Source organism: Cyanistes caeruleus, chromosome 12 (assembly GCF_971803275.1).
Source record: "Cyanistes caeruleus chromosome 12, bCyaCae1.hap1.1, whole genome shotgun sequence".
NCBI lineage: Eukaryota > Metazoa > Chordata > Aves > Passeriformes > Paridae > Cyanistes > Cyanistes caeruleus.
Genome location: NC_141712.1, coordinates 15,519,078 through 15,541,079, shown reverse-complemented (window position 1 = coordinate 15,541,079; position 22,002 = coordinate 15,519,078). Strand labels below are relative to the sequence as shown.

The following is a 22,002-nucleotide window of genomic DNA, read 5'->3' as shown; positions in this document are numbered from 1 at the left end:
GCCAGGCTGAGTACGACTTTATTGGTGCCGGGGAAGGACGGGGCGCGGCCCCTCCGGTGCTCGCCGCCGCTGCCGCCTCACCGGCGCTGGTTCAACCCCGCCAGGTTCTTGATCTGTGGGCACAGGGAGAACGGGCTTTAGTGCCCCTGTCCCGGAGCAGGTGCCGAGGGGAGGCCCGTGTGCTACGAGCAGAGATGCGGGGGCGAGAGGCATCTCTGTGATCTGGGGATGGGCAAGAATCAATGTGGAGCCACGTCTGGCCACCCCTCTGATCAGAACCTTCTCTCCTGGTCAGTATGTTTTAGCTTGGGTTTATTTCTGCAGTCACACAGACCTCGACAGCGAATTTATGCTCACTCATCCACTTGGATGCTGAGCTGAGCTGCAGAACTCAGCACTCCTGTAAAGGAGTACACCTCGGGACACCCTGGACATGGGAGGCTGGAATGTGTTCCCCTAACAGTAATGTATTGGGATGATTCTGCCCTAAAGCCATCTGACTACAATCCATCCAGGTCCTCCCGTTCATCTGTGCAGTGAATCTGCTGCAGGGACAGACCAAACATCGGCAGTGGGAGATATCCGGGACCTGAGAGCACCATGTGGATGTAAAACAGAGCCCGGGATTTCTCTGGTGGAGGAGCCTTTTGGCATATGCAGGTATGAGAGAGGAGAGAGGCTGAGAGACAATACATTCCACCACAACTGCAGGGGGAAGGAGGTGGGAGAAATTCTTGAGAAGTGCTTCATCAGTAAAAACAATGTCTAATTTATGTTCCAACCTACTTGTCTTGTCCTGATACAACGTAATACATTTCTGACAACAAGGAAATCACTTTGTTACTAAATGAAATGGGCATTGCCCAAAAATAGAATCACAGCGAGGCCCTGAAACCTTTCAAAAGTCACTCCTAGGTACACAAAGGGTTATTTTGTATCCCAGATGAAGTGCAGTTCCCTCTGCATGGACAGAAGGCAGTCCAGGACACTACCAAGAGTGAATCAATTATTGGACGGACACTGAGGTCAAACGAAACAGCTTGAGGAAGTCACCCTGCCGTGGCTCAGGGACAGGTGCCACCTCCCAAGTAGCCATGGGGCCATTGACCCTCAGTCAAGATTTCCAGCACAGGGCCTGGCACAGGGAGGGATCTCCTGACAAGCAGTGGAGAACAGTTGTATTTATTCTGATCACCCGTCTCTCATCCCTAAAGCTCACCCTGCAGCTTCAGACTTAATTTCCTCATCCTCTATTCAAGTTCTTTCACCACAAAACAGCGAACTAACCTCAAACTACTATGGAAATCATCCTTAAATAAATCTATGTTATGAAAGATGAGTTTTTCCATGTGTTTCCATGTTGTCCTCTAGATTTGGGAGGAAAACACATGCCGACATTCAGAAGTAATTCTGCTCTTACAGCCCTGCTGGTTTAAGCATTACTCACAGTAACTGCAGCTCCCATCAGGCCCTGGACAACAGCTTCTCCAGTGGATTGTACCTGGAAGACACAGGAAGAACACAACCTTTTGCTTCCTGCAGTTGCACTCGTGGCCCCCAAACACTGAGGAAATGCACAACAAAGATGTATTTGCTACAGAAAGGTGCTGACAGCACTGCAGACAAGTGACAGCCACAGACAGGGCACATGGAAGGGTTTTCCTGGGATGTCTCCTGACCACAGGGACAGTCTGACAAAGAGGGCACCTACATGTCAGTTTACCAAAAAACACAATCATGTATTGGTTTTGAACTGACAGCAACGAGGGAGTCTCAGCAGATGTGGGATCTGCATGATGAAAAAGCCAGGTGTATGCCTGCATATATCCTTGGGAAGAAGGGATTTTCTGCATGCACACCTGTCCCTAAGCTTACCTGGCTGGCTGTGTTGCTCATGGTCATGGCGTCAGCCACTCTGTTTTCCAGGAAGCGCCAAGTATCCTCGAAGCCAGGGGACGAGTCCTGCATCATCACCAGCTCAGTGGTGTTGTAGATGCCAGTGAGCACAGCCCGGCGAGTGTACCAGTTAAACTGCAGGGGCACAGGAGGAGAGAGAAAGCTGGGATCTGAATGCACATCAAGAGTGCAGCTATCAGAGAACAGCAAGGGAAAATCCCACACCCACAGCATGTTCCTTCCCATATAGAGGAATTTGCCACTTGCAGCTGGATCTCTCAGGGCTTGAGACAAAACTCTTTCTGCTCTCTTCCTGCCCCTAAAAACCCACCTGAAGGGGTCTCTGAGGCATGAGAATATTCTGCCTGGCTCCTGTGCTGGGAAGAGGTATCTGCTGTGAGCGAGTTAAAAACCCATTACTTGGAAAGAGGGAGCAGGCTCAGCATCACAGCTTCCCCAGAAAACTCATGTAACCAGTCAGAAGGTGCAAACAAAACACCAACTTTAGAACCTCTCCTAATCCCTGCACCAGTGAGACTTTAGGAACAGCTCAGTGCAGACACTGGCTCCAACATGTTGATTTGACTTGCATAACTCGTAAGGGACTTTCAGTTCCTGAAGCAATTATGTTCTTTCAGTTGTCTTCTGGTTTATTCCTTTAATTTTTCTGCTGTCTTATTTATTTTTCACTGCAGTACCTTCTCTTTATACACAGATAAAAGAAGCTTATTAAAGTAGTTTGTTAAAATGGTTCATTTAGCTTTTTCCATCTCTCCCTACATCTATAAGAATTAAAGTAATTTATTAATTGCTATAATTAAGGTTATAATTTTCTTTTATTTCCTGCCAGAAAGATGAAAGCTTTAATAAGCTACTGGTATTTTTAGGTAGGTTCTTTAAAGGTTTTCAAGTCAAGTCTGTAAATGCTGTTGCTGGTAGAAGAGAGCTGTTTGACAGACCCACTGCTCACTCACTGAAAACTGGATCAGCTTCTTAGTCTCAAAATCTCAACAACTTTGTCTGTGTCTTCAAAAAAGAAAAAAAGAAGAACACTTAAAAGCCTAAGAAAATAGGTCCTTTTAATTTGCACTAATCCCATTGGCAGTAATTTGCATTTAGTCTCAGTGGCTCTTAAGTCTCTTTAGAAATTACACTGTAGTTTATAAAGACCATTGGGTGCCTCTGAAATGCCTTCTTCACTCAACAAATGGGCCATCTGCTGAGGAACTCGATCCCATTCCTACTTGAACCCATGATTTTGCCAAAGTGCAGAGGGGTAGAACCAGTTTGCCCCCAAAGCACTCACATCTGTGGACTGGTCCCCAGCATAGTGCCAGATATCATCGATCATGCTGGTGAGGAGGTTGAGGCTGGAAGGGATGTTACGAGGGAGCAACAGGACACTCAGGGCCTGCAAAGGAAACACACGCAGAAATGGGAGCCAAAGAGAGAAGGATGTAACTAAAGGAGACCAACAGTATTCTGCCCGGTTATCTTTTCCCTCTTGCTGCTGCCTTGCCTCCAGCTCCCAGTGACAAGTCCTCCCAACTCTTTGCAGTCTTTACAAGCTGCAGGATATGCAGGGAACACACAATGTGGCTCATAAGTTCAGGCCTCAGCCTGTACCAGAGCCGAAAAATCCCTGCTCAGTTCAAACATCCCTGTGTTGTCTCTCCTGAGCCCTCTCTGGCACGGCAACATCAGAGGCTGAGCTGACTCACACTGTGCTATGCCCCTGTGGGCAAGGAGTCACATCTCTCATTTCTCTGAATTTGACTTTGAACTCAGAGCGGCAACCAAGGGCAGGACAGCGCCAGCCACAATGGCCCTACTGGGATCCTGCAGCCTTTGAATGTAATCACACAGTGCCAGGAGAGACACAAACCACCCACATCCTTCATGGGGAAAATTATGCTAATCTGAAAGAAGAGCATGAAGCCTGTGCTCTCTCTCTGTGTATGGGGTGCAGGATTCAGCTGCCCAGAGGCCAGCAGTGGTTCTGGACAGAGGCTGACCTCGCAGCAACCTTTGCAACCCAAGATTAGGAACTCTTTGCTCGTCACTGTAGCCACAACTGAATTCCCTCCCCACCATGGGAAGAATGACTTGAGAGTTAAATCTGAATTTAGAAGCATGGAGCCCTCTCCGTTCACAGCTCTACCCTCAGGCTGCCAGGGGTTTGTCAGTTGACAAACTGTCACAGGACAGTTTCCTGCAGCAAAGCAGTTCTGCATTTCCAGGTGGGAGGTGATCCTGGTGCAGCCACAACAATGCTGCATGGAGCCTGACTTGCAGTGACACTGCAAATAGGACTGAGCAGAGACACAGGTAATCCCCTGGGGATGCCAGATGGGTGGAGTGAGCAACAGAGAGCTTTGCCTTTCCAGAACTGCAAGAAATAGTTGCTCTAAGGTCACCTTTAACTGCCTCCTTCCAAGACTGCTCTCCTCTTGAAGGCTACTAATCACTTGAAACCAGCCAGGGTTTCATTTACAACCTTGAACTAATCTGGTGGAGAAACTATGTTGAAAGTCACAGGGTGTTTAAAATACACACATGCAAAAGAGTCAATGTTGATATTACTTTTATACCTGGGGCCATTTCTCAATATATGGAATCAGCATCCTCAGTCTGGCTTCCACAGCATCTCTCAGGAATTCATCTATAGGCTTCTTCCTGAGTAAGGAAAAAAAAAAAAATTAGGAAGACTATCCAAGTTAAACTCGATTCTGATCTTGAAAGATCAATCTCCACCTGGCTGAGCAATAGATAAGCAAGGAATTATATATCCTTCATGTTTTTGATCCTAGTCTAAATCTGGGAAGACGGTTTTATTTGGGTAAATTATACTTGTAACTTAAGTATCTGTGTTCCAGGTGGCCTGTCTACCCAGCTCCCAAAATCTGCAAAGGAAGATATTTGTTCACACACAGTACTCACTCTGCTTTACCCAGCTGCACTAGTTTCTGCTCCTTCTCCAGCAACTTGGACAATTTGCTGTTGCACTCAGACACAAAGTGCAGGATCAGTTCACTGCCATCACTGTGAAACATCCCTGCTGCAGCAACAGAGAGGCCCAGGGTCTGCAGGGAAGAGAGAAGCACAGACCAGGTCAGACACTGCTAAGCAGGATCCAGCTAGAAAAAAGTTGTATTTATTTTGTGAAAGACATTATGTGAATTTAAACAAAGCAACACAGCATTACAAAGCACTTCCTATACATATTTTTCTCTCTTTAGGATTCAATACTCTGCATTGTGCCTTAGTCTTACTCTGAAGGGGTTATCCTGTATCAGCTGGGTTTCATTCCTGCCCAGTAGCATTTGCTGACTAGGGTGCATCGCCCAAGAGTATGTGGGGGAAGCATGCAGGCCTGGCTGTCTCTGCACTTCAGCTCCATCCAGTTTTCAACTGGTTTGTTGCTTCTCTCCCCACATACCTTGGCTCCCTCTGCAATGGCCTCTGCAGTCCAGCCATGTTCAGGCACAAACTCCAGCGCCGCTGTGAGGATTCGATGCTGCAGCTGCTCCTCGCTCTCATAGTCCTCAGACTCCTGGCCGCCCAGGCCAGTGTAACTATGAGAAGGTATTGTTACAGTGAGGGGAATGTCACCACCAAACATCAGAACCCTGGGCTCTGCCACTCACTCGCTGACACCAGGCACATTTTGAGACCTGCTTAGTATAAATCTGGCCTCCTCCAGTAATATCTTTCCCTGTCCAGAAAAATGATTCTTTATGAACCTTTGCTGTGAGAGAAGAGAAAAATAAGGGAAGGAGGGCTCACTGGAGATGCCTACATGGAGACCAATCAGCTCCACATTCCCCCTCCCTTACAGAAAGCTAAACTATAACCTTTTTAAACATAGGCACATGGACAATACATGGTCCCTGTATTTTTAGATTTACACAAAAATCCAGAAGCCAAGACTTATTCTTTGCAGACGAGAGTTTCCCTCTTGAAAGCAAGTACCATACTGTTTCCATAGCAGAATTTGTACGGTCACAGCAAACCAGCTCTTCAGCTGCAGTTTGGGGCTCCTTAACTCTGGATCTCTTCGTCTTCAAGTTTAAGATGTGAGGTTCAGGAAAGCAAAAGCCCTCCGATCCCTCTGTCGGTGGGGCAGTGCTAGAAGGAGCTGCTGAGTTACCTGGGGTGAGGTCCCTGAGGTTCCTGTTCAGGCTGGTGACCAGCTGGAGGTGAATCAAAATGCTGCTGAGAGGAAGATGTCAATGGCTCCTTCCTGTGCTCGTCGGAGGCTCTCCTCAGCGCGGCCGAGGCCTGGAGAGCACGGAGCGGTGGGTACTGCTGGCACCTGACCACTGCAAGGGAAACCAGGAGTCAGCATCTCCTTCCAACACCAGGAAGCATCGAAAATCAAGGTGAAGAGAGTTGTGGTGAATGCAGCTGAAAAGAACACAAATTCAAAGTGTCTTTTTTTACGCTTCTGATAAGTGCCGCTCTCAACTGAGCTCGTGTCTACGTGAATACAGCAGAAGTGTTTTGTGAGGGAAAGAACGGTGCAAATGGCACATATAGCAAATAGTTTCCCAATCTTGGACTGGAAACCAGGCACCCAAACGTGTCCTCTCCCCATTTTGGTCCCTGAATAAGGATTTGGGAGGAAGGTGCGGATGTCTGAGCAGGGGATATAAGGCAAGTCTGACTCGGGAGCCGAAGAGCCCTGACAGACACCACATGCTGATCACTGAGCGATTACTCAATGACACTCTGGGGTAACTTTTCATTCAGCTGCTGATTTTTGGGCTTGGGTTGTGGGGTTTTTTTATATAATTGTGGGTTTCACGGCCCACGCGCCTAAAGAAAACCACCACCCATCAACCCCTCCTTCAAGCCCACCCGCTCGGGGCCGGCCCCGGTTCCCTCACACCCCTCGTGCCCTTCACCTCACCTTGCCCCGCCCCGCCCCGCCCCGATCGCCGGGGCGCGCGCACGGGGGCGCGCAGGGGCACAGTTCCCCCCCTCCCCTCCTCTCCCCGCCCCGCGGCCCGGGCGCGCCCCCCCCGCCCCTCACCCGCGCGGCCCCGCCACAGCCGCCAGCCCGCGCGCCGCAGCCCGCCCGCCGCCGCCATCTTGGAAGCGGGCAGAGCGCGATGATGTCACGGTGACGGCGTCAGACCGGGACGAGGAGCGGAGCCGAGCGGGCCGAGCCGCGAGAGGTGAGCGCGGGACGGGCCTGGCGCTCCCCCTTCCTTCCCCTTAAAACTCTTTTCTGAGACATCATCTGAAGCGCTGGGGAGGGGCTCTGTGTGTTTGTGTGTGTGTGTATGTATTTAAGTAATTCCTTCACGAAATTTCCTCACTTCTCCTGTCCTTGCTCCCTCTGAATCGTCCCTGCTCGGTGACCGAGAGGTTTATCCGCCCGTTCTCCGTGTGCTTAAAAGGTGCACCTGCTATAGGGCCTGCAGCCTTGCGCCGCCGCTGGGAGCCGGAGCGGCCCCGGCCGCCGGGAGCTGGCTGTGCTGCGTCAGGAGGCTGCAGTTCACAGCCCTGACATGCTATAGAGCCCTGGCATGGTTTGGCTTGGGAGGGACCGTCACGATCATCCCATTCCAGCACAGCGGTTTTCTAATCTCCTGTAGCGGAGCCTGCGCTATTGTTTAACCCCTTCCCTTGCCCTGTTCCTCAGGGACTGTTAAATGTGTGTGACATGGAGATAAGGGCCCCTCCTCACACCACCCACACGGGATCCTCAGCGTCCTCCCCGCACCTCAGGGAGGTGGTGTTGCTGTTGATGCAGTTTTGGCTCTGACTGATCTTGCAAAGTCATAACCTGCTGTTCAGAGAGGAAGGTGTGATTTCGGGTTTATCTTTCCCACCTTAGCCTAGAAGCTTAGGTATGTTTCAAGATTTTCAGCCTTCTTGGGAAAGATAACTTTCTAATGGGATTAGTATGTGTGTTTATAAATGCTACTGTAGCTGCTGTAGCTGCTTAGTGTGGTCACACATGCAAAAACAGCTGTGAGATGTTACAACCTGCAGTGTACATTCAAGCTGTACATTCCCTACTGGGTTTGCATTGTGGTTGTTTCAGTGTGAATTCCTACCGCAGTACCTCAGAAAAGGCATCGATTGTCCCATTCTGAACTTGTTTGCGGTTTCCAGGAGAGAGGGGGAGTCCACAGCACACAGAGCCAGAGGAACTGTAGGTCAAAATCCACTCCTCACCTTACTGCAGCTAAATTTGGTGTAGCATATCCATGAGCTGTGCTTTAGTGACAAAGTGGTGGCAGTAAGGAATTACCCAGGATGTGTGATGTAGTGATTCCTGGTAAAGACCTTGTTTACAACTGTCCAGAAAGGTGTGTCGTTTGCAGCTAATTGAAGATACACTGGGAACTCTTCTGGTCAACAGTGCTCTCTGTTCTCTGTGGTCATGTTAAATTAGGAAGAAAATAGGTTTGTGTTGGATAGAGGAAAAAGGGGAGGTAATCGGGTTCAGTAGTTGATGCTGCTGTGAGAAGAGGTGATGATGAGATACTATTGCCATACAAGGAATGCAATCTCATATAAAATATCAGTGGAGAGAGTTTTCTCAAAACTCCCTGCACAGTCTGTTCCACTCCTCCCTCCCTGTAATTTGCTCACCCAGTGCCACCAATCATAACGGTGGGAAGAGCCTCAGTCTGGAATGCTGGGAATGCTAAAAGTTACTTTTTTCTTCTCATGTACTGTGTAAGCAAACTCTGCTAGGTTGTGTTTGGAGTAGGAGAGACAAGGCAGTATTTAATGTCAAATAACTGTCACTACTCAGTAAATCCAGAAATCCTCTGTTTGTCATATTCAGATTTTTAAGGAAAGCAGGTATGTTTTCTTTATTATTTTGTTGGTTTCTTTAAATCACAGCTTGCAGTCTCCCAGCAAAACTAGTGCATGAGCTGGAGGGAAACTGAATTATACCCTGAAGTGTAGCTTTTTTCATGTCCTGCTAACGCTCAGTTTGTGGAAACTTTGTGTTGCTCATTTCTAGAAAATTATCCCCATTTATTAAAACAACTCAGCTGATTAAGTCACAGTCCATAGAGGTTTGTGCTGTGCTTGGCACTTACCCTTTCTCTCTCTCCTGCCCTGTTCCTCCCCCAACCAGTGCCAGGTTTGCTGCTGTGAAATGGGGGAGTACGGAGTCGCTCCAGGCCAGCGCGTGGCCATCGTCTGGGACAGCTCCTCGCCGGTCGAAGCCCTGAAGGATTTGGTGGATAAAGTCCAGGTGCTGGTGGGAGCTGATAATCGTGTCTCCGTGGAAAATGTTAACCAGCTGCCTCAGTGTAAGAATGAGCTTAATTTTTCACTGTTTCCTTAAAGGGAGAGAGTTCTGCTGTTGTGTGATCCAACACCTTCCCACTTTGAGAGTCAGCACTCAGAACATTGACAGCACCTGCTGCTGACCCTTACACTAAGTACAGCAGGGAAAGAGATGCACCCTGGCTGTGCTTCTATGATTGGTGTCTTTAATCAGATACTGCTGTTGTACTTAAGCATGAGGGATGAGGGAAGTGGAACTGGTGTATTAAACAGTGTGTGTACATGTAAAATTGTACCATCTTGCTCTTTCTCCACAGCGGCTCACAGGGAGTCCAGTTTTGACGTAATCCTCTCTGGCATGGTACCAGGCAGTACAGCACAGCACAGTGTGGAGCTCCTGGCAGAGGTAGCTCGGATACTTAAGCCAGGGGGACGTGTCCTCCTGAAAGAACCAGTGGTTACAGAATCAGGTGAGAGAATCTTGCTTCCATGGAAACATAGCATTTCTTGTGAGGATTAGACTGAAATAGAAAGGACAGGAACCCCGATCAACACAGAGATTTTCATTCTCCTGACACACTAACCCAAATCACAAGGTTTTTATCTTGTGCTTAGGCTGATATCCATTAGAGATGTTTGCAGTCACTCTCCTATCAAAAATGCAGGATAGCTTGTTCCTCAACTGCATGGAAAAGCTTCAGTGACTACTGTTTTCTCCTCAGGGTGCAGTGCTAAGTAGTCACAAGCGTTGTGTTTCTGAGGAGCTTCCAAAATGTTTTTAAAAACAGGTGACAGAGGCTGAAGAGATTGCCTCAGAAGTCAGTTGAGAAATAGTTATCTAGAAAAGGTTAAAACTGTTTGGACTGAATTTTAGGAGAAAATTCTAGAGCACCTGCCATGGGACTGCTGGAGGAGCCATGAGAAGGTGAACAGAAGATGATTTCTTAATGTAGTGTTCATTTAGGAGTCCATGTTTTGAAAACTTCATGAGTAGTTTAATAAGTAAAAATGTTCAGGAGGGAGTTTGTTTCAGGTTTCGGGATTTTTAAAATTTTTTTTTGATGGGTATTGAACGGATTGAGAAATGTTTTGGCATATATAGAACATACTTGAATCTAGAATAGCTTTGTGACCTCACACTGTTATTCTAATAAACAAGCTGCTGATGCTTTTTCTGATTTGTTCTGCTGTCAATTAGAAAGGGCCCAATTTTGGTGCAGAAATTTGACTTGAATGCTTCCCTCTAAAGTTCTTGCTCTTTCAGGTTTTTCAGTGAGCTCCATTCTTGTTCTTGCCTTCTACTCTCTGCTTTTGTGTCTTGCAGGAGACAATGGCAAAATCAAGACAGCAGCCAAGCTCCTCACAACTCTGACTCTCTCTGGGTTGGTGGAAGTGAAGGAGGTAGGGATGTGTTTACCATCTCCAGAAATGCCTTTGGGCAGTTACCTGGGGATCTGCTGGGTGATGAGGTTTTTAGCAACCCTGTTTGCTGTAAATGTACATGGCCACTGCCTGGAAACAACTTTAGTTACTGTCAGCATAGTGTTTTTCTTTAGGATTGAAAATACTGTCTGTTCACTGGAATGCTGGGCTTGGTGCTAAAAGAAGGGGTTCTGTATGAGGTTAACCTAAAATCTTACTTGGCAGCTGCAAAAGGAAGCGCCGACCCCAGAGGAGGCCCAGTCTGTTGGAGAACATCTGGGTTACCAAGGCAATGACCTTCTCATTATTCAGATAGAAGGGAAGAAGCCCAATTTCGAAGTGGGATCATCAAGTCAGCTCAAGCTCTCTTTTGCCAAGAGACCTGGTCCTTCAGGTAAGGCATGATGCATGCTGAATATCTGGATTTGGTGGCTCTCAGTGACAGCTATCACTTGCAACAGGGGGACAGTTCCCAAGTAGGGAGTGCTACAGTGAAAACCTATGAAGTGAGGCTTCCCAAAGTTGCTTGAACTCTGTTTGGAGTAGATGGGACAAAGGCTGGAATAATTGCTATTTCTTCCTTTGTTTGGTTCCAGGAAAACCCTCTGTGGACCCAGCTGCTGCCAAGCTGTGGACACTGTCTGCCAATGATATGAATGATGAAGAGATGGTAAGTGATTTTCTTTGTGAGGCTCTGCTGTTCCTTCTCTCTTCCCTTTCTTTCCTATTCTAAATATTTTCAGTGATGTCTCTTGGGAGGCTTTACAACTTCAGAGGTAGAAAATCCTCCCTAAGGCAAAATAGCTCATTATCTCCATGGGGTCTGGAGAGCTCAGTGATGTGGTGACGGCAGAGAGGAGAAAGGGATAAGAGGACAGAACTGCAGCACTTTCATGCCAGTGTACAGATAGCACCATTTCTTTGAAGATAACTCAGTAGTGCTATTCCCTACTGAAAAGTCTATTTCCTGCATTTTGTCTCTCATGGTGTATTTTCAGGATCTTTTGGACTCTGATGAGCTGTTGGATTCAGAGGATTTGAAAAAGCCAGATCCGTCGTCGCTCAGAGCTCCATCCTGCAAAGAAATGGGCAAAAAGAAAGCCTGCAAGAACTGGTCAGTGCTGGAATTCATGAATCAGTGGACCTTTCAACTGCAGCATTGAACTCCTAAGAGTTAGAGGGATTTAAAAAAGATTGTAGGCAATTTGCTGTTCTTTAGGGCCTAACTCTCTTGGTTCATGTCCTTTCTTATCTTAATTATTGGAATGTAAATTCAAATACAGTGATAATTGACCTGTGACTGCTACAAATGATCACGATGGTGTATATTATCAACAGCTACCTTGGAGGTGGCTGCATAGCTTGTGCAAGCTGCATAGCTTGCCTAAAACCCTGGTTTCTCACATTGTAAGGAGAAACAGCACATATAACAAGTGCTGTAATGTCATATCCCACTCAGTTTAAACTTGAGGGATGTTTCAACACTTGTTATACAAACCGTGGTATTGAAGAGCAAAGTGAGGAGCGTGAGTCCCAGAGTTAGCTGTGTCGTGTGACAGTTGTCATGTGACACTGTTGCATGTGAGTAGGGCTGGCACAAGTGTTGATGCCTCATGACCTTTAAGTAGAAAGATGCAGGTGACTTCTTTGTTTTTCTACAGCACATGTGGCCTGGCTGAAGAACTGGAACAGGAGAAGAAGAGCTCACAGCCCAAATCTGCCTGTGGAAATGTAATTAGTAATTTTTGTCTTTATACTATGGTCTGCAGTATATGATCTCTATGTAAGAATTGTGTTCCCTAGTCACTGCTGCCTGAGCTGGATTATTGCTTCCACACACTGCCCATGCAGCTTCTACAGAGTTTTAGCCTTTGCCCTGTGCCCATGCAGTCTGTTCTGACTCCCTGGGGGAATCAGAGTGAGCAGTGAGCATTTCCCTCTCTGCTCATGGCCTAACCAGGGATCTGCCCAGGGAGGATTGTCTTGTGGGAGCTCAGGGGGCTGCCTCAGCCTGTGCACACCAAGTGGGGTGTTGACTCATTTCTGTGTGAGCCCGATGCCTGCACAGCTCTGCCATCCACACTAACCAGATGTGTTGAGAAGGGGATAGAAGGGAAGACGTTTCTATGCTCATAGACGCTGAGAAGCATGATGTCTCTTGACCTGGAGAAACTGTATCATAGGGGAAGAGACTTGAAAGTGGCACCTGATTACAGACAGTGCTTTTCTTTCCCTTGCCAGTGCTACCTGGGGGATGCATTCCGCTGTGCCAGCTGCCCTTACCTGGGGATGCCTGCCTTCAAGCCTGGGGAGAAGATTCTCCTGCAAGAGAACCAGCTGCACGATGCCTAACAAAGATGTGTCCTGCCAAGGACTCTGCTGCTTTTCTGTCACTCTGAGGTTCTTCCTGCAGTCCTCCTCATCCTCTCCAACTCATGCTCTCCAGCCAATACTCCATGTGGGGAGGGACACTGCGGGCACTGACACTGCTGTGAGCTCACTGCTTGTCATCAGCCTTGGGCTACCAGATCCTCTGGTGACAAGTCACGTATTAGACTTTATGTTACACTTTGTTTTGGCTGACCTGACTTGATCCTGGACGCTGGCCGTCACAGCGTGTCCCACCAGCAGGGGGAAGTACAGTCACGTGTTGTCCTTGTGTGCCTGTGGCATTTCCCATGCCCTGTCCTACAGCTCTAATTAGTCCTGATTTTCCCCGGTGAATCTGCAGCTCTGGCTCAGCCCCCGGGGTGACTGGGCTCCTGCTCTCTTTGAAATTTGAACCTGCAGCCCTTTATCATGTGGAGGTGTTTCAGCAGCTCCTGTGGCAAGTCAGGAGCAGGGAGTACACTTAGCAGTATGTACTCTTAGCGGTGGGCATGGGAAAGGCTGGCAGGCATGATGAATTTCCAAGTGTATTGGGAGCCCCTACCCCCAGCTGTTTTCAGCAAAATGACAAGATTCAGTCCTACCAAGAAGTCCTGCCTTTAAGGCAGGGAGCCAATGGAACAAGATCTGTCTTGTCTTCCCACAGCTTTCAGTCCAACACAAACAGATAACACAAGGGCAATCTGAGACTGTCACCTCTCTTGGTGGTTACCCAGATGAGTTACCTGCAGTGTCAAATACATAAGAACATAGCAATAACTTAATTTCTAGATGATCTGTGGTGGCCCTCTGCTCCCTCTCCATGAGATACTATTTATTTCTGTAGTTCCTGCTAGTGAAGCATCCTGCAGGTGTGGGATGAGGGTGCTGTTCACATTTTGTGCCAGGCTTGCTTCTCACCCAGGGAGGGGGAGGAGAAAAGCCCACACCCAGTGTCTCAGTGGGGACTGCTTTGTTTGGAGCTCTTGATCTACAGGATGTGACTTCTTGTTATGTGCTACCTGAGTTACTAAACTCATGGAGGGGGCTGGGATGAGAGGCTGTTCTGTTCTTGAAATAAAAGTGACCAATAGTAAAGCCTTTGTTTTAAGGCTAGTATTAGTGGTATTCTAAGCGTGTCTCCTTCTATGCAGCCTCTCAATGATTTCTTAAACTCTTCAAATGTTAGGTTGCATCTTGGAGTTCTCCATAAATTGTTCCTCTGAAAACTTGACTTGAATATGTGATATGCACTGGAAACAACAGATATTAAGGAAAACTTGAGAAAACTCCTTTCTGACTGCTCAGATGCTTGCACTGCCCCAGGCTGTCACTGGTGGGATTGAAGCCCCTTCTTTCCAGAGCAAGGCTTTCCCAGACCCCTCTCTCACTCCCTGCCTTTATCATCAGTGAGAACAGCTCCCAGGGAGACAGGATTTGTGTGATAAACCACCTGTCCAACCACCTTGTTGCTCCTAGCTAGTGATGTAAGGGAATGGGCAAAAGCCTCAGCACACTTGGGGCTTTTGAGAGTTTTATTACCTTTTCTCAGCCCCACTGGTAGTAGAAGACCAGGTCTCTTTATGAGGCCCCCGATAAAGGCAGCCCTTACCCTGAACTCTGCTTTCCTCTTGCCCAAACAGGGAGAAGCATTTTCACTTTTGTTTTTCTGCATGAGTCAGCCTTCTGTTTTATGGCCAGCAGAGCTGGGGGGCAGCAAGGACACACTTCATGCTCCTGGCAGGAAAACCCATCATGGATGTTTCACTCACCTGCCTTGGGTGCACACAGAGACAGGGAGCCCTCTCCAAATGGAGCAGTCTGGGGCAAGGAGGGCATTGTGTTTATCATTGCTTTATCTTCACATACTTGCTTAACTGCTTGTGATAGCATCTTTCTGAGAAGTGAAATTTGGAGGCCCAGCTCTGGCTATAGTAGCTGCTTCACTTTTTAGAAATAACCAGTGGGCAATGATTGTCCCCACCCTTCCTGCCTGCACTGGAGAGGTTGCCTCAGTTAGTTCCTCCAGCAGCCTTTCCCTGCCCCTTGCTCACTGGTGTTATTGCTCCAAGGCTATTTCATGGCTTCTTGTCTGCATCCCTGTTAAAAATGCGATCCCAGATCTGATTCCCCACTAACCTTGGGCATAAAGGAGGATCCAAATGCAGCACTATGACTGTCCCAGCTTCCTCCATTTCATTGATCAGTAACTCTTCCCTGGTGAAGCAATGAGCCATGTTTTTCCCTCCTTTCTTTTAAGGCAGTTAAGGAAATGCAGAGCCTCTGGCAGCCCTTGTTAGTCTTAATTTGATTTGTACCTCAGCTTTCCAATTTTGCCTCTGCAATTTAGTGAACATGTCATTCTGTTCATGTCCTTTGTGGTTTTCCTCATAGCCTTCTATTTTGACCAGTGGGATTCTGAAGAACTCTGCAGCTATATTTGCCTCCTCTGAAACTTTCCCCCTTCTCTAAGTAAATAATAGGTGGCTGCCAAGGCTGTTAGTACAAGTCTCAGGTGTCTGTACCTCTTAGCTGAAAGCTTTTTGGGGTCATCTCTGAATCTCAGCACCTGTTGTGGCTATAACACTAAATCACTAGAGCTATGTGCTGGTTTCAAACCCAGTGGGAAAATTAACTCCACTCACACTGCTCCTCTTCCCCATCCTCTTCCAACAGCAGAGGAAACACCAGGCGAGACCACAAGTGGGAATCACAGTTTTACTGAAAAACTCACAATAAACATTATCAAAAAAGAGGGCACAAAAGAGAGTGCTCTATCCATGAGAAGGGTATTCACCAGCAAACCAGCAAAAACACCGAGCCACTCCCAGTACAAAGCAGATCCATGTGCATCACTGCAGCAGCACCTCTGTGAAGCAAGCAATGCTTTTCCATCCTTGCCACTTGCGTTTCAAGTGAGTGAATGAGAGCAAGGTCAACCCACATCACAGCAGGTGCCTGCTCCAGAGAAAATCCAGAAGATTGCTTCAGAACTTCTCATGGCCATGCCACCCAGCACATCCAGGACCAAGCTCTTCCTGAACACCATGCTGGCCACACAGTATACAGTGTCATTCCTGAACATGGAGCAAGTAGCTAGAGGAGCCTGTCAGTGACTGCAGACTGAAAGAGTTGCTGAGGCTTGGCACTGTTTGGAGCCGCAGAAGGCAAGGGGAAAACAGGCTCAATGTCCTCACCATTAGCCATGGCTTCTTCCACAGGAACATAAAGCAAGGTTCTGCAGCCACTCGGGGGTAAAATGTGTCTTTGGTCACCAAGACTGCACTGCTGTATGAACAAACACCTTGTTTTTGAGGAGGACAACCCCAACAGGTGGACAACAAGCTGCTCACCTCCCTCACTTGCCCTCTTCCTTGGAGGAGACATACATATCTGTGCTGGCAGCACTGCCCTCCCCAGAACTCTGCTTCTGTTGTGATGGCTTGATCTCAGTGTAAATGACATTGGAGGAGGCAGGTCCTCTCTCTTTCTTTCCAAAATTCAGGTTGGCATAGGTCAGGTCCTCAGTCCCTGTCACTGGGGCTGCCTGCAGGGAGAGAACAACAACTACAGCCTTGGCTTTCTTTTTCTGTGTCTCCCCTGCTAATATTTTTCCACTGGCACTACTCTTTGTGCTGCCCAAGCATTACCCAGATTACTCAGAAGTGCCACCTATTTGAACACTCATAAGCCCTTATTTGATAGGAGTTAATAAGTGTTTAGGACCATGTTTTCAGAAAAGCAAAGCTGATTTTACTATGAAATCCTTTAAGTGTGTATTCAACAGACAATGCTTTTTTTTTGACAGGGAGGAGGAAGCCGTATGTGCAAAGCCCTCCCTGGCTTACCATATTGACCTGATTCCTCTCAGCCACTTCCCTGCTCATGAGCTCTCCTGAAAAAGGAAACTTAGTTTAAAAAGTAGTTAAAATAGTGACAATGATCATTATTTTAAATTAAGAAAATAATGAAAGAATCAAGAAAGCATTGCATCGGTCCTGCTTTTGTTGTGGGAGAGGATAAGACACTGTGGCTCTGTGGTTCTGAAGATGGCCAAGGGGCTGCAGGGGTTGGCAAGGGCTTAAAAGCCCTTGAAGGGGCTGGAAAAGGGCCCCAAGGTGGACACTTCTGGATATGCAAGACCTGTTTCAATCACACAACAGGTTGTGCCATAACCAGACTCCCACCAGCAACTGGCCAGAAGGAAGGGAACCTTCGCACCATGCTAGGACACCTTCTTCAGGAGGACTTGTGAAGGGAACATGGAGCAAGCAAGAGCAGTAGGATGTCAAAGATGGACATCTCCCAAGCCTGGCTTTGTCCAGACCAGCAGTTGAGGAAGAAATGCCAACCTGTTTTGTTCCTTGTGCACTGCCACAGCAGGAAGCCAATTACCGGCATGTAAAGGAGGGTCCCAACCGCTAAGCCAAGGAAGATGCACAGGAGGAGGTTGAGTCCTGCACACACAACATCACAGAGGCACTCATGAGCCACCTTCCCCCATACAGGGACACAGGTTGCCATTGCCTCCTTCATGGCAGGGTCAATTTCTTCCCAGACTTGGGCTTCCAGACCCTGAACCACCTATAGCTTCAAGGTGCTGACAAAATCCTGTGGGGAATGGTCTCCAAACTCATCCAGGGAGTAGTTGGAGCAATAGAGCCCTTTCCCAGCACCACACCCTCTGGTGCCTACCCCAGTTTGGCAGTGGGTCCCACCCACTCATGGGAAAACAATTGGCTGTTTTCTCCCTTACTGCTCCTCCCTCTTTTTCCCTGAGAACTCCTCCTGCCCTCCACTCTCACAGCCAGGGGACTGTGAGGACATACCTGTCCAGATCTTCCCTGTGACATCAGTCAGAGGTTCTGCACGGCCACAGCCTGAAAGACAGAGACATGAGTGAGAGACTGTCCAGAGGCATAGAACACCCTGCACCCTGCTCTGCTTTGCAGCAGAAGTCTTGACCCCACAGTCCTGGATGTCCCTCTCCTGCCACCACAGCTACAGCCATGTCAGTATTTGGCTGATGTGCTGCAGCTGGAGGATATGGCTTGTCCTAGGAAAGAACCAGCAGCTCCATGGGTGGATGAATCTGCCAAAAGCTGCTATTCTAGGTTGGCTCCTCCAGTTCTCAGGGTGCTTTCAGGGGAAACAATGCATAGAAGAACCAGAGGAGTGCTGGATGTAGCATCCTTCTCTGCCCATTCATGTCCCCCATGGAAACAGACCCACTGCCACTTACAGTGAACTGCTGCTTGTGTGCAGTTTCCAGTGTCTGTCAAATTTGGTCTTGTGATGAAGACCCTACATGCACAGATTCCTGTGTGGGCTGCACACGGGCTTGAGCTGGTGAAATTCATACAGTTTTCTCCTGGAGTCACAGGGATGGTTTGATTCTCCCCCTCCAGACATTCAGGTTTGCACCACTTCACCTGCACCGTGAGATTTTCCAAACAAATCTCGAACTGCACAGTGGTGCATGGCTGTACCTCCAGACTGACTGCTCCTGAAGGAAACAAAACCAGAAGTGATAGCTGAAATATATATGATCTTACAGGGCCATGTCCCATGTGTCACTCATGAAAGACACAATGAAGTGACTGTCCTTTTCTGCAGCAGCTGATGAGCCTTTCTAAATCTGGCTGCTAACAATTCTAAGCATTCTAACCATGCTAAGCACTCAACACTGAAATGTTGCCTGTTGACTTGTGCCAATGGATGCTATGCAGAGCACAAACTTTTATGTGCATCAGGAAGGACTGGAAACATGAGGATCAGGGAGAAGGCACCTCCTCCCCCCGTGACATAGGCACCCAAGCAGGAAGTGCCTCAGGCTCCACTATTTCATGGAGCATGAGGTGGGACTGGGGGATTGGCAGTGGAGAAAGGTCAGCCCTAGAGAAGCAAAGAAAATATAGTAAACAGATTCCCTGCAGTGTCTCTGTCTTCATCCCACCCCATAATGCTCACTCTGGAGTACTTCAGAATCACTGTCTGAGCTGAAGTCACTTCACACGTTCTCAGCTGAGTCCTCCCTCTCTCACCTTTCTTCAGTCCTTTCTTACCACTCAGAGGGGTGTTAGTGGACTTCTGCCCCTTACCACCCTTGATCAGTTCAGAACATCTGCTCTTGGACACATTCTTTGTGTTCAGCCTCTGAATGTGTACATTCCTGCATTTGCTTTGCTCACATTGGCAAAGATGAGCTGGGCCAGATCATTTTTCTTCTCCACATCCCCTCCATTCTGCTGTTTCCCATTGTTTCAGGTGACATTAAACCACTTCACCTCCCTGGCGGTGCTGCTTGAGCCTGCCTGAGGAAGACACTGCAAGATGAGATCTAACCCTACCAACACATCAATTGTGTCTGAATTCTGGTGAGCAAGTCTTGATGGGAAAAAAAAATCCTATGGGAGGACTGGTTTTGTCTTAAGGAATACCCACATCTGCCATGTGAAGCTGACCCCCCTCTGCAGTAATTTGGCTTATAAGCATTTCTGTTTCCTTCCCTGCCACTGTCTTTTCTCCCTGCTGCTGAAGGCAGAGCTGGTTCAAAGCCCCGGAGCTCACAGCCTGTGCATGCACAGCTGCAAGGGGGACCCCTCTGCAAGGCACATGGCAAGCTGCTGCTGCAGTAGAGGGGCTAAATGATGCAAGAGGAGAGATGAAAGCAGCAGCAGACACTTTCCACACCTCCTGCACGCATAAGCAAAGAGGGAAGAGTTCAGAGCAGAGGCAAGGGCACTGAGGGACTCACCAATTGGCAGCCAGGTGAGGAGCAGCAGGGGCAGAAAGGTGTTGGCCTGCCAGAGCTCCATGCTTCTCAACAGCCTCATGGTGACCATGCTGGGTGCCTGGTGAGATCAGCCAGGAGCCTCTGTCTCTCCCTGAAGTGTACGGTCACTGGTCAGCCAAGGGGAGCTGAAGCCTTGCCGGGGCCTCACCCCTTCACCACTGGACCAGGCAGTTCCCTCTGTGCTCACAGGCTTCCTCTTTCTTCTCCTCCTCTTACCTCAGCCCAATTCTTATCTCCTCTCTTCTATGATTCCTCCTCCCGTTTCCTCCTGTCCACATATTCTCGGCCAAGACCTGACTAATGCCCCCAGGAGCTGCTGATGGCCATTTCCCAATACTCCAGGGCCCACCCAGCAGCTCCCTGCCACTTTCCAAGTTTCCTACAGCACCACCTCCCCGTACCACCCGAGTCTGTTTTGTTTTACACCAGGGAATGGATCGCTTGGAAGAAGTGGTGCTGCTGTCACGGCAGGGGGATGGGGAGATGTCCACACCCATCTGGTCATGGGGTGTGCTCACTTAGCCCAGGTGGGGACACACACACTGTGCCAGTCCCCAGGGACTTGTGGTTTGACATGGGGATGGGCTTGATCAGAGTGTTCTGGCTGTGGGACATACATGGCCCTGCAGAGCCCTGTCCCCAGTTTGACCATGAGTACCCAGATCCCAGCTCCAGCCCAGCTCCTGTATTTCCCTGCCACCTCTGGCATGAGGGACACTAGGACATGAACACCTACCAGGCCAGACACAGCTTGTGTCACCCCTGCCACCAAGGGGAGCAGTCAGCAGGTGCAGGCCCCTCTCTCTCCCCAGCCTCTGTGGGTGGAATCTCTGCTGCTCCTCACTGCCTGCCACCGCTTTTCCTCTTCAGGCTTAGAGCAAAACCTCCTCCCATCTGCCATTTCCTCTCCTTTGGTCTCTATCAGCACCCATAGTAACCACCCTCCACACCATGCTGGGCACACGAGTCCAGCCACACATGTCTCCAGAAGAAAGGGTGTTCACTGGAGCTCTGCTCCACCAGCCAGTGGTTCAGCTTCCTGGTTGAAGCTGAGGTCTCAACTGCAAACCAACCCACACGAGAAAACAGCAACACCAGCATGGTATTTACAGATAAGAGGGTACGAGATCCACAAGAATAACAAGTGAGAGGTTCTGTATCCCTCTTGCTCTCCCCTCTGGACCTCTTCATCTCTTCCCATGCTCTTTCTGTTCAGTTACTCTCTGCATTCGAATATTTGTCTTCTCTCATTTCACTATTGCACAATGATGTGTACTTGTTTGCTTCCTTCCTTTTCATTTCTATTCTGGTTCCCACGTTTCCTGGCACTGATGAACCCAAGGCCTTCTCCAGCAGGAAGTGTCTTGTCCATGTTCCCAGCTGTGGTCCTGGTGGAACTAAAGGTTAATGTCTTGCCTTCTGCTGACTCTACAGAGCTGCTCTCCTACCACAGCCCCTTCCAGCTCCACAGCCACATTCCATGGTGCTCTCTGCCAAGGAGAAAAGAGAGGAAATGACAATGCTGCTGTTGATAACAGGGTCAGCAGCAGCTACACCAGGCACTATGCAATGTCCACACCAACAGAGAGGTTACAGAGTTCCTCAGGAGCTCCCCACTCCCTTGAAGTGAAACGAGGGAAACAGAACGTGCCACCAAGGTGTTCCGTGACCTTGACCGATGCTGGGAAGGATGAGGAGAGATGTGAGAAGTGCTGTCCTCTGCCGGTTCATGGTGGCTGTTCCTTGGGTAGCGTGGTGCTCTGCCCTTGCAAGGTCGTCAAAAGCGATCCTGCCCTCGGCCCGAACCTCACAGCACTGTGGGGCTGACGGGGCTCGGGTGCACATTGACCTGAGGCCCCTGAGCCCTCACGGAGCTGTGCACGGACAAGCCAGCGTCAGAACCCCCGGTATTGGTGACACGGAGCAGGAGGTGACACGGAGCAGCATATACTGCCGGTGTCCCGGACTCCCTGAGGCACAGCATCATCAGGAGGAGGCGCCCGCCCCTGACACTCCGAACCCGGCATCCCCCTGAAGCCCAGAGCGCCTCACTTAGCGCCCATTGCGGGGATGACGCCACTCAGTGCTGATCTCCTATTGGTTATTATTTCTCTCCGTCACCATGAGTCCCGCCTCTCCGCCCATCTTCGGCCGTAGGATTGGCCGCACTGTACGCGGAGCGTGAGGCTCCCCTGAGTGCCGCCATGTTTGGGGCCGCTGCCCGGCGGCGGGGCGGAGCGGCGCTGGGCTAGCGCGCA

General features: G+C 49.0%; 3 protein-coding genes and 1 long non-coding RNA gene across 11 annotated transcripts; 2 read left to right on the top strand and 2 right to left on the bottom strand.

Annotated features, from left to right (window-relative positions):
* Positions 1–2: 2 nt before the first annotated feature.
* COQ9 (coenzyme Q9) lies at positions 3–7,029 on the bottom strand. Its single transcript, XM_086847519.1, has 9 exons — positions 6,932–7,029; positions 6,047–6,218; positions 5,336–5,471; positions 4,837–4,979; positions 4,488–4,572; positions 3,203–3,307; positions 1,876–2,031; positions 1,448–1,501; positions 3–113 (listed from the first exon to the last, which is right to left on the bottom strand). The coding sequence occupies exons 1-9, from the start codon at positions 6,987–6,989 to the stop codon at positions 78–80; spliced, it is 945 nt and encodes a 314-aa protein (XP_086703645.1). The 5' UTR covers positions 6,990–7,029; the 3' UTR covers positions 3–77.
* On the top strand, positions 4,135–5,107 carry LOC147650880 (uncharacterized). Its single transcript, XR_015275348.1, has 2 exons — positions 4,135–4,224; positions 4,773–5,107. It is a non-coding gene; the product is annotated as an uncharacterized LOC147650880 (long non-coding RNA).
* On the top strand, positions 6,940–14,046 carry CIAPIN1 (cytokine induced apoptosis inhibitor 1). 6 transcript variants are annotated; one of them, XM_086847522.1, is made up of 11 exons: positions 7,070–7,182; positions 7,547–7,754; positions 8,672–8,721; positions 9,005–9,182; positions 9,477–9,629; positions 10,484–10,560; positions 10,807–10,975; positions 11,178–11,251; positions 11,580–11,695; positions 12,243–12,312; positions 12,823–14,046. In XM_086847522.1, exons 4-11 carry the CDS (start codon positions 9,026–9,028, stop codon positions 12,931–12,933), a joined length of 927 nt encoding a protein of 308 aa, XP_086703648.1. In that variant the 5' UTR covers positions 7,070–7,182; positions 7,547–7,754; positions 8,672–8,721; positions 9,005–9,025; the 3' UTR covers positions 12,934–14,046. The 6 variants fall into 6 exon arrangements, with proteins under 6 accessions (XP_086703646.1, XP_086703647.1, XP_086703648.1 ...); XM_086847524.1 differs by having other exon boundaries at positions 7,070–7,301; XM_086847523.1 differs by lacking the exon at positions 7,547–7,754.
* Positions 14,047–15,652: 1,606 nt separating this feature from the next.
* LOC111934487 (uncharacterized) lies at positions 15,653–21,999 on the bottom strand. Of its 3 annotated transcripts, XM_086847526.1 has the most exons (7): positions 20,481–21,989; positions 19,706–19,835; positions 18,191–18,454; positions 17,778–17,828; positions 17,301–17,405; positions 16,797–16,843; positions 15,653–16,495 (listed from the first exon to the last, which is right to left on the bottom strand). In XM_086847526.1, the coding sequence occupies exons 2-7, from the start codon at positions 19,791–19,793 to the stop codon at positions 16,307–16,309; spliced, it is 744 nt and encodes a 247-aa protein (XP_086703652.1). In that variant the 5' UTR covers positions 19,794–19,835; positions 20,481–21,989; the 3' UTR covers positions 15,653–16,306. The 3 variants fall into 3 exon arrangements, with proteins under 3 accessions (XP_086703652.1, XP_023790349.2, XP_086703653.1); XM_023934581.2 differs by lacking the exon at positions 17,301–17,405 and having other exon boundaries at positions 20,481–21,999; XM_086847527.1 differs by lacking the exon at positions 17,301–17,405 and having other exon boundaries at positions 19,706–21,234; positions 21,324–21,816.
* Positions 22,000–22,002: the final 3 nt, after the last annotated feature.